The sequence below is a fragment of the Crocodylus porosus genome, unplaced genomic scaffold (genome assembly GCF_001723895.1).
Source record: "Crocodylus porosus isolate Cpor-Errol unplaced genomic scaffold, CroPor_comp1, whole genome shotgun sequence".
Classification (NCBI taxonomy): Eukaryota; Metazoa; Chordata; order Crocodylia; family Crocodylidae; genus Crocodylus; species Crocodylus porosus.
The window spans coordinates 27,469,702-27,486,796 of record NW_017728886.1 but is presented as its reverse complement, the minus strand read 5'-3'; the positions used below and the strand labels follow the sequence as shown (position 1 = coordinate 27,486,796).

At 40.0% G+C, this 17,095-nt stretch overlaps 1 protein-coding gene across 5 annotated transcripts in view; it reads left to right on the top strand.

Moving 5' to 3' along the window:
• Positions 1–9,889, top strand: part of WAC (WW domain containing adaptor with coiled-coil) — a 97,920-nt gene extending 88,031 nt beyond the window's left edge. For 3 of the 5 annotated variants that reach the window (XM_019531436.1, XM_019531417.1, XM_019531443.1), the window contains 3 exons: positions 628–814; positions 5,061–5,188; positions 8,439–9,889. In XM_019531436.1, the coding sequence (XP_019386981.1) occupies positions 628–814; positions 5,061–5,188; positions 8,439–8,508 (385 nt within the window). In that variant the 3' untranslated portion in view covers positions 8,509–9,889. The remainder of the gene's footprint in view (positions 1–627; positions 815–5,060; positions 5,189–8,438) is intronic. The other 2 variants (XM_019531426.1, XM_019531452.1) reach the window with 1 other exon arrangement.
• Positions 9,890–17,095: the final 7,206 nt, after the last annotated feature.

The window sequence follows — 17,095 nt, the reverse complement described above, 5'->3', positions numbered from 1 at the left end:
GAACTCCACTGTAACCGATTCAGGCTGGACATAAGAAAGAACTTCTTCACTGTCTGAGTCCCCAAGGTTTGGAATAGAACCGCCGGAGGCTGTTCAAGCACTGACTTTGAATGCCTTCAAGACACGTTTGGATGCTTATCTTGCTGGGATCCTATAATCCCTGCTGACTTCCTGCCCCTGGGGCAGGGGGCTGGACTCTGATCCTTTGGGGTCCCTTCCAGCCCAAATGTCTCTGAAATCTATAAAATGTATATATTGGTAGAAAACATGCCTATAACAGAGTCCAATGAGCAGTGAAATATAGGTACCTTTGAGGTGGCACATAACTAAATCAGCTTGCACTATAACACTCCCTTAGTTTAGGTCCTGATGAATAGACTAACAAATCTAATAGCCTCTATAGCTGGAATTATTATGGGGTGTAATGTAATTATCAGAACTTGGCAAAGATGAAAAGTGTTACAGGATGAATTGGTCAGAAATGTGATAGCCTGAATGTAGATGTTCTGGTAATGTAGCTTGTGGCAGAATATTATGAAGTTGCTTAGAGAGTTTACTGATTCCTTTTGAGGTTTACATACCCTTTAAGAACGCATGTCTTTCTAATCTTTTTTTTTCTCCTTCTAGTAGTCAGAGAAGTCCATCACCAGGTCCAAATCATACCTCCGGCACCAGTGCATCAAATTCAACAACTGCACCACAGAATGCATCTGTACGCCCCACATGTTCATTAACACCTACGCTAGCGGCACACTTCAATGAAAATCTTATAAAACATGTTCAAGGCTGGCCTGCAGATCATGCAGAAAAGCAGGTAGGTATACATGCTGATTATGTTGAAAATTTAAGACTACCCTGTCTGTGTGCTAAGTCTAGTTCAAGACCATAAGTATTCATTGCTTTGTGTCTGAGCCAAAATGTTTTAAATATTGAATGTAAAATTAGTATCGTTTGGTGAATTAACTGTTCAAACAAAATGTCTAAGAAACAGGTGCAGATCTTGCTTATGAATACTGTGATTTTCAAGTGCTAGATAATGATGAGCCTCACATGTATGGATCTTGTATTTCAGTTTTGAAAAATGTCGGAACTGTCTGCACATGGCCACGTTATTATTGCAGTTATAATAAGGAAAACCAGACTGTATGAGAAACCTCGGTAGTCTTGAGCTTTAGAGTAAAGGATGATGTATGGAATACTCCTTCAATTACATTTTACCTAATCACCATCTGAATGTCATCTTTCTCTAATGCTCCCTTTTTAACTATTTTAATATTACCATGAATGTTCAGCTATAGCCGTAAGACAGCAGAGCCTCTGCAGTTAAGCCCCATTATCAGTATTTTTTTTATTTTATTACCACGTGTATAAAAATGCCTATCCAGACTCATGTGCACAAATTACAAAGGCACTGGTGTGCAGTAAGCTCTTGTTTAAAGAAGTGTTGTCTTTTTTTCTTTTCTAATCCTACAGATATGGCCCTGCAGCCTTTTTCATACATAATTCCATAGTACATTCGTACATGTGGTCAAGTCTGTGTCCTGCATTTTCTTCCATGATCTTGATTCCACTTTTTTTTACAATAGTGCTTTGAAATCAGGACATACAAATTACAACCAGCAAATGGATTGTCATGTTCAGACAAATCAGTTCATATAATGAGTGACCTGAATAATGTACCTTTTGAGATTTATTTAAAAAATTTGGTGGAAATGTCATTCCCCACCCCCCTCTTTTTACAATTCTTGGTTCTAAATGGAAGTAAAAGCATCATAACTTTTAGAGTGGCATCTTAGTGAATACACAGGGAAGTATTACAGGATAGGAACTGCAGGCTATTTCCTGGTGCAGAGGAACCTGAAAGCATCAATATTGTAAAAAGCTTCGTATTATAGCGTCATTTTGTCTTCATCGTGCACTGAATGAAGTATTGCTGCCAGGAAATTTTGAGGGCAAGACTGTATTAGTTGAGCTTGACTGCCATAAATAAATACTGGGCTACACGCTCATTTCCCTCCAACTTCTTCTTTCATGTGGTACCATTCTCCATTATATAACCTCAGAAATACTCAATTGTAAATTAAAAACTGGAATCTCCACTTTATCTTGGCTACTTTGCCCTGCTGTGATGTGAGTGCAAATCTTCCTTAATTGGCCTTAGTGGTCGCAGCTTTCTTGCTGCTTGGGTGTAGTGGTAAATCTACACTGGAAATGTACTAAATGGTTATGGTTGGTATTGCACAAAATAAAGTCAGTAGAATTGTTACAAGAGTACTCTTTTTTTATTTCTTAAGTAATATTAATTTAAGACTCTTTTAACTTTAAAAAGCTAGGGATGTTTTAAGACTAAAGACTAATCACTCAGTTTTATGGTCAAACTGTATGTTAGTAACTTGAAGGTTAGATATTACAGATGATGACATAATCTTTATATACTTGTAAACCTAGAAATTTAAGAGATTTAAGCCTAAAACGGAACATATTAAGAATTGTAAATACCCAAGGCATCAAGTAGCGTTTTAATTCATCAGTATACTGACAGTGTTAAAGGGAAGTATGAGGGAGGAGTTTTAAGAAGTTTGGAATCGCGGACATTACAATTCTTTAAGTATAATTGTATTTGCATAGTGTCATTAAAGGATATTTGGTGTAGCAGCCAATGGGTTCCAGTACCATTTCTAAACAGATCTGCCTTTCTATATCCTAGCATTTCTTGAAGGGGATTATCATGTCTTGTTTGACCATGCTATATATACCCAGCTGGTTTAACCTTTTGCCAGTGTCTGTCTGTCTAGCTCTTTCTATTTCCCACTCCCCCACACTTAGTTCCACCATTAATTCCTGGTGGCAGAAATAGTAATATTTCTCAAATTGTAAAATTTCCTTGATACTTGGTTGTGGCCTTCCTTTATGTGTTGTCCAAGATGCCTTTTTTCTGCCCCCTTTATAAATTACAAATTCATGTATGATGTTTGCCATCTATGATCAATCACCCCTAGAGGCTCATTCAGTATTTCTCCGTTTTAAGTATTTGATTTTCATTTCAGACATTTGTTTTGGATTATTTCTTCAGGTTTGCCACCCTGTTTTTCTGACCATATTTTTTTATAGTTTTTGCTTTCCTTTTCATAACACCTCCCAATTATAATTAAAAAAAATAAGAATGATAAGAGAAGTCTTAGAGGGGTGAAGAGGGACTAACAGAGGGTAAAGGGTAAAGTAAAAAGACCTGAGGAATTTTCTTCATCAACTTGACTTCAGTACATCTTCCCCCAAAATCAGCCCTCTATAACTGGGGGGCTTGACTTAAACAGAACAGCTGTTTTTCTGTCTGGAATAGAAGCTTGGAGGCACAGTAAAATGAAAACGTTCCTGCTTCTTCACCTTCTCATGCCCCAAGATCTGCAGGGAGGAGGGGCAGCACTGTGGACCCATTTAGGCATGCTCTGCAGGCTTCCTTAGTGTGCTTGGCAACAGATTGCAATAGTGCATAGGGCAGCCCTGACTGGCTGACCCAAACTGCCCATGGTCAGCCTGTGTTTCCCTGTAGTACAATGTGGGGATTGTGAAAGGGAAGTGTTCTTTAGCAAGAGTCCAACAAGCAACAGTGTCTCCCTGGGGGAAGAGGGAAAAGCTGGAGGACTATGTTCTCTTCTGAGAGAAGAGAACGTGGCATATGCAGACATTCAGTGTCCTAGGAGCAACACTTTTGGGGAGTGATTTTCCAGGTTATTTTTCCCCTGGTGTGTGGCCATTTTTACCCAGGGAGAAAAAGCCTGAATATATCTACACTTACAATTTCTCCTGGGAGAGCAGCTGAGGAGAAACTGAATTTTTGTATGAGGCCACTATCAGTGGTTTGTGAGGGCTCTGCATTTCTTCTGCCAGCATTCAGCAGGGCCTGGCCCCATTTTTTAATCTTCTCTCAACTGTTGCTAAAATGGCAGCAGTGTTTTGCTAAGCAGCTAAAAGCTGCTGTCAGTTTAGCAGCAGCAGTGAGTGAGTTAAAATTAGTTATCTGACTGATGGCTGATGAGGCTCTCCATGCAAGCAGGTTTCAGCCTTGACATGGGGCAAGCGGAGGTGGTGAGCAGGGGGATTTTTTTTATTTTTCTACCGTCTCAAAACAAGGCACATGTTTTATTTTGGGGTATGTGAGGAAATACTATACTTTGGCAGCAGTACTGCAGAAAAGGTTATTATAAATTGGATGAGTTTAATGTGGTGCTGTTGCAGAAAAGATAAATGCTATTCCAGGATGAATTAATAGCATGTTATATGTAAGACAGAGTAATTATTTTGCTCTGCTTGGTAAGGCCAGGCCTCAGTTGTGGTTATCCTTCTTGTGGAAACCAGGTATATTTGGAGGAAGTGGAAAAAAGCAACAAAAATAAAATTTGAAAAACTGACCTGTGAAGAAAGATTGGAAGAATTTTTGGGGTTGGTTAGTCTAGAGCAGAGAGCACGTATATGCAAGTCTTCCAATGTTTAAAAGATTGTTAAAAAGAGAACAGTGATAAGCTTATTTGTTTTCACCAGAGGTGGGAAAAGTATTAATTGGCAGCAAGCAAGATTTAGTTGTTTTAGGAAAAAGCTAAATAATGAAGAACCTGTTTCATTGCTTAACTGTTCTTAAGGAGCTTGTTGAATCCCTGTCATTCAAGTGTTTAGGAACAAGTTAGACAAATATCTATCAAGAGATGGTTTTAAGTACACAGGAACTGAACTAGTTTATCTCTTGAACATTCTTCCAGTTCTGTATTTCTTTGATTGTAAATACATTTTTTAGAGAATTTAAGATGCTTTATAAAACTAAATTCTAAATTCATACACTTGTCTATTTTTTTGTAATTGAATTGAAAACGAGTGACCCTTTGCCAAGGTGCAAAATGGTTGCATTTTTTGGGAGGAGTATAGTGCAGAATATAAAATTTTCCTGAATTATCCTTCAGTTGGACTGAAATAGGTCTTACATTTCCTCAGACTGTTCAGTTTCTTTTAGGAAGTGACCAAAAACACAGGACTAACTTTCAAATTAATTTTGTATTCAACTCTTGCAGGCATCAAGATTACGTGAGGAAGCCCATAATATGGGAAGTGTTCATATGTCAGAAATTTGTACTGAATTAAAAAATTTAAGATCTTTAGTTCGAGTATGTGAAATTCAAGCAACTTTGCGTGAGCAAAGGTAAGAGTTTGGATATTTATCTTCACCATATCCTTAATGTTATCCCTTGCATCTTGTTTTAAATAAGCTTGGTTTGATGGCAGTTAGTTTTAGCATGTTTACCTGTGTCAGATACAGAAGCTATCTTCCAAGTGTATATCTTGCGTACTACCCATACAGTTCCATATAGAAAATTTCTTATGAACAGGACCAGATATGCAAGGTTTTTTTAAGAGACTAGACAAGATGTTGGGTTGAAACCATATGAGCTGGCTAGGACTTTAGAAAAACTTAATTAGATCTGTATCTAATGATACTAACTTAAGTTGTAATGTAAATGTTAACATTTGTCAGAACAAAATCACAGTAAATTTAACTCCTTTAGGGGTGAAGCTCGCTTCAGGACAGGACAGTAGTTTTCAACCTATTTAGACTCAGGGTACCCTTCAGAAAATGCCAGTTCTTAGTTTTCACTTGTTTTTTGAATGCAGAAAAATAATAGAGCAAATCTTGTGTTGCAAAGAACTCAGAAAGACCACAATAGGTCAGAATGTTTCTAACACTGCAGACTCCTATTTGAAATCCCTGGGTTTATCATGTGAATCATGTTTGCAAACCTAACAGTGCTAACATTTTGTGGAATCCCACAGTCCTCTAGAGGTCTCAAGGCCCCCCAAGGTACTGTGACACCCTGGTTGGCAATTACTACTATAGAAGGTAACAGAATTAACTGTTCTTCCAGTTCCCATTTGATTCTTACTCTGACAATATTAAGTCTAAAACTGCAGGAAATTACATAGGAAATATAACAAAAAAGTTCTTAAGCCAGTGCTGTCCAACTGGCAGTTACCCAAAGGAGTACGGATGCCACCTGTGGCCCCCAGCCCACTAACGTTGGACGGCCCTGTCCTAAGCTAAGGAGGCTGATTCTTGTCAATATTTAGGTGGAAGGCCTGCAAGAAACTCTTGCTTCTCCAGTAGATACTGGAAAATTAGTAGATTATTTTTCTTCTGAGTTAGTATTGGATGATAGTTTTTGCATAGTACGGAAAGCACTGTGATATTAAAAGTCTTCTTAGGATAAGGTATCTTCTAAACTTCCACTTGGAATGATTTCATTTTGACTAAAAAAAAACTTTGCAGAGGGTGCTGCATTTTTCATTAACTGTCTGTACAGCTGAGCTGGTTATAGTTGTTGTGTTCTACCATAGAAATGGCTGTTGGTTGGGCAGAAGTGACGACTGTAAGCAGAAATGGGGACCTGGCAAAATACTTCTGGATTTTTCTTGAGGAAAGAGATCAGTGTGTCCATGTTTTTCTAAATGCTACTTTTCTTCAATATAACTATAGGGATAATTTCCACCCTAACTCTGGAAATATATTTAAACCTTCAACACATAAGCATTAGTATTTAATGTAGAATTATAGCAGTCTACATCTGCTTCCTCATAAGTTGTGTGTCCTTAAGTTACTGCGGGAATTTAGATCTGTATCTACAAGGATTAGTCCAAAAATTAATTCCCCCTTGGCCAGATATCATTGGAAAAATATGAAACTTTCACAGAAAATTTTGCACATCATTGCTGAACACAGATATTTTTCAGAGTAATCTGCTTCTGTCAATGGCATGTGTATTAGTTCAGAAGTGCTTGAATAAGTTGCACATATTTGTGGATTAATTATAATACTAGATTGGGATATTTTATATATAAGTGTTAGAGGTGCATCGATGCATTGGTTCGATATTGGATTGATACTGATATAAAGAAAATTGTCTATATCGGATATCAGCCCGATGGGGCCAGTAATTTGGCCCATAAATGCCTGTGCTGCATGCAGCCACAGCACACCATGTGTGCAAAGCCAGCAGCATGGAGAGCTGCCTCCAGCTAGTAAGTGAGAAGGAGAGGGGGGTGGGAAGGGGCGTGGGGGGTTGCAAATCAAGGCTCCCTGCAGTGAGGGAGGGAGCAAGGGCAGGGGCTGTCCAGGGGAGGGGGCAGGATGGAGGTGCAGCTTGGGAGTGGGGGCAGCTCCCACCACTGTTTGCACCCTGGGAGGGCAGGAACAGGAGGACATGTGACCCCAGGTCTGCATGGCATGGAGCAGGCTGCAGCTGTGGGGTGGAGCTGGAGCCAGAGCTGGCACTGCATGGGGTTTTTCTTGCCAGAGGCTAGGCTCAGAGTGGGCTCTGGCAGTGCTGGAAAGAGGCTGCAGCCACCCTGAATTTCACCACAGCTCCGCTCCCAGCCCTGTACTGCCACACGGCACAGCCCTGGCTGAACACCCCACCTCCACCAAAGCACTGGGAAAAGCTGGAGCTGTGCCGGCTGGCAGCGGAGGGCTGGGAGCAGAGTTGCAGCGAAATTTGGGGCAGCTGCAGCCTCTTCCTAGCACTGCTGGAGCCTGCTCCGAGCCCAGGCCCCGGCAAGAAAAGCCCTGTGCAGCACCAGCTCTTGCTCCGGCTCCACCCCGCAGCTGTAGCCTACCCCACCCACACTGTGCAGATCTGGGGCACACACGTACATACATGCAGTAATCTGTCTATATCTATATCCCAATTTAGCATTATATATATTTAATATATAGGGATAGTGTATAGCTCACCTTTACAGTTGTGCTAAAGAACTCTAGCTCTTCTTCCAGTATATCAGTTTGAACTTCTGTCCAAGGGAAAATACAAGTTTGTTGACCCGTAACATGGGAGAAACAACAAAGAAAGGTTGAGCAATCTGGCTGGTGCTTCTAACAGTATTCTTGTGCCCAAGAGAAGACAGATTCAGGTGTATATGTTGCCATGGCGTTCCTCTGTCTGAGGGAGAAGAAAGTATCTGAACACAATTTATTAAAAGCAGATGAGACTTACACCTCAACCCCCAGGAGAGGTGTGCGCCATATGCAGATATGATAAAATTCTTTGCAGGATTCATGTACTGAAGCTGTTCTTTTTGAGTTCCCTTAGGTCTTGAGCCTTAATTTAGTTCATGCATATCCTTAAGCTTAATGTGAAGATATCAATCATTAGAACCAGCAATTTGATCCTTTTTCTTAAAAACAAAAATTTTATCTAAATGTATGCAACTATATTCTTTGGTGGTTTTCTTGTGGTGAGATTTAATTGTCTGCCAGACTTCAGATAATGTCAAATGAACATCAAGCTAAACTGTGGTGGAGTTCGAGCATTCCTTTATTAAAATATTAACGATTTAGATTAATATTGTTTTTGAATGTAATGATTCTCTTTACACTAATTTTAATTTTTTTGGTCTTGCAGGATACTATTTTTGAGACAACAAATTAAAGAACTTGAAAAGCTAAAGAATCAGAATTCCTTCATGGTGTGAAAAGTTGTGAATAATTGCACATGGTTTTGAGTACAGGAACTATAAAACTGGTTGCCCAGTCTTAACATTTTTGAGCTGCATTTGAGTAGACTTTGGACCGTTGAGCTGGGCAGAAAAAAATGACATGGGGAAGGGGACAGGAGGGAGTCAATTCAGGGGAAAGATACAAGGATGATTTGTAAAACCCTTGAAATGTAGATTTCTTGTAGATGTATTCTTCACGTTGTAAATATGTTTTGTAGAGTGAAGCCATGGGAAGCCATGTGTATCAGAGCTTAGACATCCAAAACTAATCAATGCTGAGGTGGCTAAATACCTAGCCTTTTACATGTAAACCTGTCTGCAAAATTAGCTTTCTTTTTTAGTTAATTTATCATTCATTCAGAAATCTTGCATTTCCTAAAATTCAATGCGAGCGCCAGGCGATTTGTGTCTAAGGCTGCAACAATTTGGGTAATGTACAAATATCATGAAACAACTGTTTCCACACTTGCACCGAATCAAGAGCAGTGCTTCTCCATTTCTGTTTTACAGAGAAATGTTTTTCATTTTCTGTGTTCCATTTTCCCCCTAAAATCCTAAATCTGATTTTATCAGTTTTTTAATGCTTCTAATTTTCTCCTTTCTTAAGGCACTGTTGCTATGGCACTTTTTTCTATAATCTTTTCATTCCTGTGTACAGTAGCTTAAAATTGCAGTGATTGAGCATAACCCACTTGTTTGTATAAATTATTGAAACGTATTTCCATTTGCACCCTGTAAGAATGGACTTGTAGTACTGCTGGGCATGTGTGCTGAAAGTACATTACTTGCTCAAATATAAGGAAATAGCCCAATGAACATGTTAACATGGTTGTGGGAGGGGAAAGAGGAAAAAAAAAGCTAGTCAGATGTGAATTGTATCTGTTGTAATAAAAATGTTAAAACAAAACACTGGTTTTCATTTCCTTTGGTCAATACATTAAAATTTGGTCTGTTTGGGGATTCTTTATCAGAACTATTCTTGTTGAATACTTTTGTACTGAATTGAAATAATTCCTTAAGGGAGGTTTTGTTTAAAACTTGTAAAGAGGAAATTGTGTATAAAATATTTAATGAAATATAAAATTCAACAAGGATGATTAAGACACCTCCCCAACAGTTGTCATATGTTAATTCCTGGTTTACCTGTCTTGCTATTATGACATTTCATTTCGAAGGATGTTTGTGTTGTAGCTAACTGTTCAAGTCTGGTGCTGACTGCTGTTCTTTAACCATCACAAAACGCTGAATTTGTGTAATTGGAGCAACCCACTGTTTGAAAATGGTGGAAAAGCTCAGCTTTGTATATTGTTTCCTAAAGTATATTAAAAATAAAAAAGAAACTATTGCTACTACAAAATAAACTTGACTTTTTCTTTGCATAAATCTATAGTCATGGCTTGGTGCTAATGTGGGGCTGCCAGAAATGTGTAAATTCACAAAGCTTTTGTATTTTGCAGAAGTTACAAAAAGAATACTAAATCCTTTTCTTCTTCAAAATACTAATGCATTTTAATGCATACATCATTAAACAGCACCCACAAGTAGTAAAATCCTATCTTTCAACACCAGAGAGATTGCTTAATTTTGTTTAACCTGTTCTCAAATCTTACAAATATTTTCAGCAGATTTCGCCAACAGTAATTTTCTAGCCAGTGGAACTGTAATATTTTTGCGTCCCACTGGTATTTGAAAAAATGTTTAGATTCTGAACACTTCAAACTAAAATACTAAGAACAGATAGCTGCAATTTACTGTAAGAGCAATGCTTATACTTCATTTGGATGCAAGGAGACTGGCATTTTTTTCTCTTGATAATTTTTGCATATTAAAAGTTAAATTCAGTATTCTCCAGACTATCTAAAATGGGGTGTGGTATATGTACATCTTTATTTACAATCATTTTGCCATAGTCTTAACTCTACATGACTCTTCCAAGACTGTTGTCTTAGACTGATGGCTGTAATCCAGTATTCTTCTTAAACAACAGAAGCATAGTTAGCTACAATCTGTCAACAGTTAACCTTTTCCTAACATTCCAACTGTGCATAACTACCCATGTGAAATGGTGCATTCTTTCGGTCTCTTGTTTCCATGAGGACTAATACTTTTAAATATACATTTGATTAGAATTGTAGAATGTCTTGAACTTAAGCTTTGAAAAATGCTGCCTTCACTGTATTAATACCAAACATCTCTCTTTATTTTGGGGAAAACTTAGCTACTATCTGTTTAGGTAAATGTAACTAGCATCTTTTAGTTGAATCCCATGACTAATATGAAATGTTAAATATTAAAATTTGTATGTTTAGTTTGCACGTAGCCTCCTAATACTAAACCTAGCTATGTGTTAAACTATAGTATAAAGCTTAAGAAATATGCACTTTTAAGAATAGCTGTTTTTTCTTACAGCTTCTAAAAATTAGATGGCTTTATGGGGGACTGAAGAGTTCATCTGACATGCTCTGATGTGCTCTCCCCAGTACCCTTACACACAAGATCAGAATAGCAATCTAGAGTACACCATGTATATCCTCATGCCTTTCTGTTCAAGGGGATAAAGGATAAAAAAGTCAAAATGTCCCCAAGTACTTTCCCATGGCAAAACCAGAATGAGCATTACTCAGTCCATATATCCTTTAATTGGATTGTCTTACAGTATTTACTGGAAGACTGTCATAGAGGCACTGCCAAGGAGTATAGTAGTTGGGGTTAATTCTTTTTGGTTAATTTTTTAACTGGTTTATATATTGGTCCTATTCCAAGAACTAACTTTTTGCTGGGTGGCTCTGTTTGTACAACAGCAGACTCAGGTCCTTGAGCTGTCTGTCCTCTGGCAGTTTGATTGCTGTTGTTGTCTGTCCTGCATCAAGGCAGCCATGTGCTAGATTTGTTCATACATATCAGTCATTCTCAATGAGTACAAGGCAGTCAAGGGCATGCTTAATCTTTACCATTGGAACAATTTGTGAATGGAGTGTCAAACCCTGAAGAGCATAGACTTCTGTGACTCATCCAGCTCCTAATTGATTTGTTTGAGCTAGTGCTTCTGTCAGCCAATGTGCAATTTCTCAAGATCAGCACCAATTAGATTTTCTTCACTGGCAAGCAAGGATGTGGCTCCAAATGCCAGAGCTGCCTCCTCACCAAGGGAAGAAAGGCCTAAATATTGAAAGTGCCCTGGATCTCTGTACTCCCTCTTCCCTGCCTTAAAAGACAGAAGTTTTCAGAAACACTAAGCCTGTTGACATAATGGAAAGATGATGCAAGCTTAGTCTTGGGTGTGGCTTTGGACAAGTGCAAATCCCTTTTTGTGCCCACAGCTAGAAAAGTCTCGTAGCCAACTAACAATGATGTCAGCATCTTCAGTGTTGGTCCGGCCAATGGAATCCCTTATTGTCTACACCAAGATCTCTCCTATTGGCGACATGCCCTGTTTTTGACCTTTCTAGTCACTTTTCTCTACCAGCTCCTTGGAAGATTTCTCCATTGATGGGTTTTCTTTCCTCCCTGCAAGTTCTGACTAGGGATATTCCTTTTAGAATAGGCACATCCACTACAAAAGGTAATGTCTGGGTTAACACCACCTGAAACAGTTTTAGCAATGTAAAGTACTATTTTGCTTCCTTTGAACAATCTTCTGAGTGTTTTTTTCTTCACAGCATTCATGTGCTTAAAGCTATTTTGTGATTTTCTTTTCTTTTTTTAGCACCTTCCCCCTGTATGACCAAATGTCTGGAGAAAAGAAACATCAAGAGAAACAGGTACTAGTATTTGGCACTCAAGCCTTAAGAACATCTGTTACCTATCAGGAATTCATTCTCCCAGAATGAAACCATCTCTTCAGCTGCAATAAGAGATGGATGACTAAAGCATTTGAGGAGTTCCTTGTCTGCCTTGCTTGAAACATAGAGAAAGCATTTTTGATACTTTACATCTGTCTGTTCCTGCTAGGATAGCTCTCACCCACCAATCCATGAGAGCATCTTGGATCTAGGCGAGCACTTACGGCTAACTTCTACAATGATATCTTCTCTTTTTAGCAAAAACAGCTGGTACCTCAAAAAGGTGGTTGAAGCATTTTGCATGTACTTGTCCATGTCAAGACAGGCTGACCAAAAGCATCCCTTAAAGAAAAGATTCAACTACTCATTAGTGTCTCTGCTTCTGCATTGCAGTTTTCAGGCCCTTTTAAAGAAAATGTAACCATCTTACATGGCAGTGGGCAGCTTCTTTTGCAACCTTTAGAAGCTTTCATAAGGCTTCAGAGTGAAGTTAAAAGATTGCATCGTGAAGATCCGTCTCCACTATATACAGCCATGAATGCAACCAATATGGTTAGCTAGACTTAATGACCACATATGCAAAACTTTGATGGCTGCAAGCCTCTGGCATTGGCACGATTTGTGAGGAAGTACAAAACACGATAGAGGTTTACTATTTAAAGATGCAACTTTGCTTGGTTCACATACAGGTCTGTATTCCATCCCTTAGGCCTTTACACTTCAGCCTCAAAGTCAAGAACAGTTGTGTCAAAAGACGAATGGATTTTCTGGTACCTGCTCTTGAAAAAACAAAATCTTTCTTAAAAACAATCATGTCCTGTGGGTTTTGGCCACTCCACCTGTTGGCTTGATATGAGGCTCAAAAGCTAAACTTAACAATGATTGGGAACCATCTTTAAATCCTACTTTTGTTATGACAAATGTAGCTAACATTTCAAAATGTCTGTACAGCTGCCACTGCTACTTCTATATTGTCTAGGCAAATTGTAGATAAAGGTCAGATATTTATCTAGACCTCACTTAACTGTGTCAGTCTGGATATTATTGTTTGATTGCTACAGACAAACTGTACAAGGCAGCTTTCTACTTGGCAGTTAATTAATGGAAGAAAATGTATTCCTCTAAAATAATTTTTTTCAGTTAGAGTAGTCCAACCCAACCATGACCCATTAAAGGCCCTGTGCCAAAAAACCTTCACTATATTTGTGTTAAGACTGGACTCTCATTCAGTTCCATTAGAATTGCTACCTTGATATGCCATCTTTCTGTAAAGTTATTTTGGGGGGGGGGTGTATCACCCTGCAGGGTGTTCTGATTTCTGAAGTGGTTACTGCAAGAGAATCCACTCCAATGTCAGGATCTCAGTGCTACCCTTGCAAACCTTGTGGGGCCTCTGAGCATCTTTCTGAATCAGTCCCTTATCACTTCCTGTCACCATACAATTAGATGCAATCGCTGGTATATGAGAAGGTCAGAACTGATATGGCCTTCCTTACTCAGCAGTTCATAGAGGGAAGGCAGCGATAAGATTTTGATGGCAAATTTATTCTCAAAGTAGTTAGACATTCATTTGAATAACACCCAGTCTTTTCTCCATGACTCCATTCCTGTAGGAGAACCCTTCCCTCCCCTCACTCCTTCCCCTCCTCCCAACAAGTTTGGACACTTCAAGGGCCCTGGTGCTTTGGCATTCTGAAAGATGGCTTGTTCCTTCCAATGGACTTTGCTGAGTGTAGTGACTCAGAAGCCTGATACTCTTTTCAAAGGTGGCTGTATAGGTATTCAGCCCACACATAGTCTGCTCCATTCAGAAACATCCCAGTATTTGAAATTTGTAACACATCTTGAAGCAATCTTATTTTCAGTCACAATACGCCTTTGACTTGGCTGCATAATCAGATTTGGTAAAGTGGTGTCAAAACTGTTATGAAGCACCTTCCAGATGAGATTTCACAGCTGCCATCTAGAATGTTATCCACATGGCTACACATTTGGAAAACATAATGGTTACTTATCTATGATTTCTGCAAGATACTATTCATGTGGGTCTTACAGGCTATTCCTGCACTTTCAGAATTATCTAACTTTCTGAATTATGAGGACCTGAGAAATAGTTGGCGCCATGGGTTAAAGAGCGATAAGGACATGCTCAGCACAGGTGCAACCCAACAGATGCTGCTTGTCAGAAGATTCTGGTTTCATAAGGATGGAGCTTGTGCTCCAAAGTGGGGTCCACATAGGTGACTACATCTGGCAAGATCTCCTATTAATACAAGGTAATCGTTCTTTTCCTTATTAAGCCTAACCCTAGGTTGAAAAAACTAGTTATGGTATTGAAATAGTTGCTGTGGTCGTTATGTAGCATACCAAGTAAAAGTAATTGTGATTTGGACATGGTTTTCCCATTAACTACACACACTGGTGCATTCTTTAATTTGTAATGTATAAAAGTTTTATATTGAATATGTAATTACACTGTGCAGTTAATTAAGAGGATGTCAACTTTAGTTTTGGGGAGCTAAGATGTGAAAGAGAGAGGAGGTGAAAGCATTGTTAATCAGCAGGGATCCTAGGTTTCTCTGTCTAAAAATCCTAAATTCTCTGATTACCCCCTTCCCCTCCAAATCCATGTTTTCCTGTGATTAAAATGAAACATCACAACATACATATAGGTATCAGTTGAATGCAATGTTTTATTGATACATTTACAATTTTAAAGCAGTTTGGAAGACTACCAGTGCCTCAATCATTATAATAAAATACATTCTAAATACCTATATATTTTGGTGTTTGATTTATTTATTTATTTATTTATTTATTTTTAAATAATGGAAAATCAGAGCTCCTGCTCACCAGGACATGGGTCCAGCTGTGGTTCCCCCCCCCCCAGCTCTGCTTTGTGGCTCGGAGCAGCCCTGACATACTGGTGCCCTGACCCTTCCATGCCGTTGGCCCTCACTCTCAAGCCACAGCCCCCCCAGCACTGCCGGTGCCCTTCACTCCCAGCCCACAGCCTCCTGGGCCTGCCAGTGTCCCTCACTCTCAACCCCCAGCCCCCTCCAGCCCTGCTAGTGTCCCCTCCCTACCTGCTGCTCCCAGGTCCCAGCCCCCTAGTATCTGAGGAAAAGAATGGGTGTGTGTGGAAAGGAGAGGGTTGTGGGCACAGGCCAAATAGTGTAGGGGTACATGTGCCCCCTCCAGATTTTTGCACCCCCAGAGGGATGTGGGGCTGCAGCCAGGTTGGACCAACTCTGGGCAGGAGCTACCTCCATGGCCCAGGAGGCAGGACCCAGTGTGGGAGGGAGCACCACACTGCCATAGCCACCAAGGTGAGGCACAGCAGCAGTGGCATGGAGTTGTGCACCTACTGCTGCCAGGTGGGCAGGGGGCATCTTACCTTGGCGGCCATGGCAGTGCAGCACTCCCTCCTGTGCCGGGTCCTGCCCATTGGGCTGTGGAGGAGGTGGTTAGGCCTGGCTGCAGCCCCACACCCCACTCCGGGTGCATGTGCCCCACTCCTGCCTCCCCGATGCATTGCCTGTACCCCTGTGCCCTGTCACGGGTCACTTCCCACCCCCATAGACTTCTTATCTGCAGGGAGCTGTGGGAGTTGCCGTCCACCCCAATGCCTGACTGCTACATGCGTGTGTGTGCGTGCACATGCACGTGGTGCCCCTGCATCCTGCTTCCCCCAGCCCCAAGCAGCCCCTTGTAGGTAGCAACTCTGCCAGCCTGCATGGGGAAACCTGCAGTTTCCTGCATTTTTCTGTTATAAAGGAAAAAAATCCGCATGTTTCTGAGGCAAACAGAAAACCTAGATCCCTGTTAATCAGTCAAGTAGATTACTGGCAGCATGTAACAGGAAACATACAAAAAAAGCCTAGGAACTAACATTCATTAGCTTAACTGACACTAAGAATCAGGAATTCAACACAGCCATTGACTATGGCTCATTATAATCCACCTGATCCCCACCAATCTCTCAGCACTCCACAGGCATGGTTTTGCTCTTCCCCTTAGGTTATCCTGTGTTGCATTTCTCTCGTCTGTCAGCTACCTGCTAATTTCTCTTTTATCCTGTTTTTATTTGCAAGTGGAGTTTTACACAGGCGTGTGTTGTATCTGATATTTGGCATAACCTGGACTGCTTTTTTCTTAGACCTGAAGAAAGGTACTTGACACCCAAAAGCTTGTCATTATCCTTCCCAACCATACTGTTGGTCCTATTAAAAAAAAGAAAAAAAGAAAAATCACCCACAAAAATGCTTGCCTCCTACATGTTTCCTGGACCATCACAACTACAACACCACATCAACACTACCATTACAGGCAAATAGGGATTTGCTAACGAAATGTCAAGATTGTTTTACTCAAAAGTCATTATTTACCATAAACAAAACTCGATAATAGAAAAGTTGATACATATCTGCACATGCATTCTGAAAAATGAGTTTCAAAATCTTGGTGATTTAGGCTTCCTTAAATGTAATTATTTTCTCTCAAAATCTCATTATTAATTGGAGATGAGATGCTTTATAGAATCACTGGTTAATAGAATCAGCCACTTATTTGAATCCATATGGAAAAACCAAAACCATTTGTATATTATTACATGTAAAACTTCCTCATATTTGAATCACATTTTTTGTTTTTTGGAGTCATTTTGCCGGCGAAGCCCAGGGATGTTGCACTTTTGGAAGGAGCCCTGTGCAGGCTGGCAGAGTTCCACCTTGCAGGGGGCTGGGAGGGAGCAGGAGGAGGGTGGTCAGGCAGGGGGCACT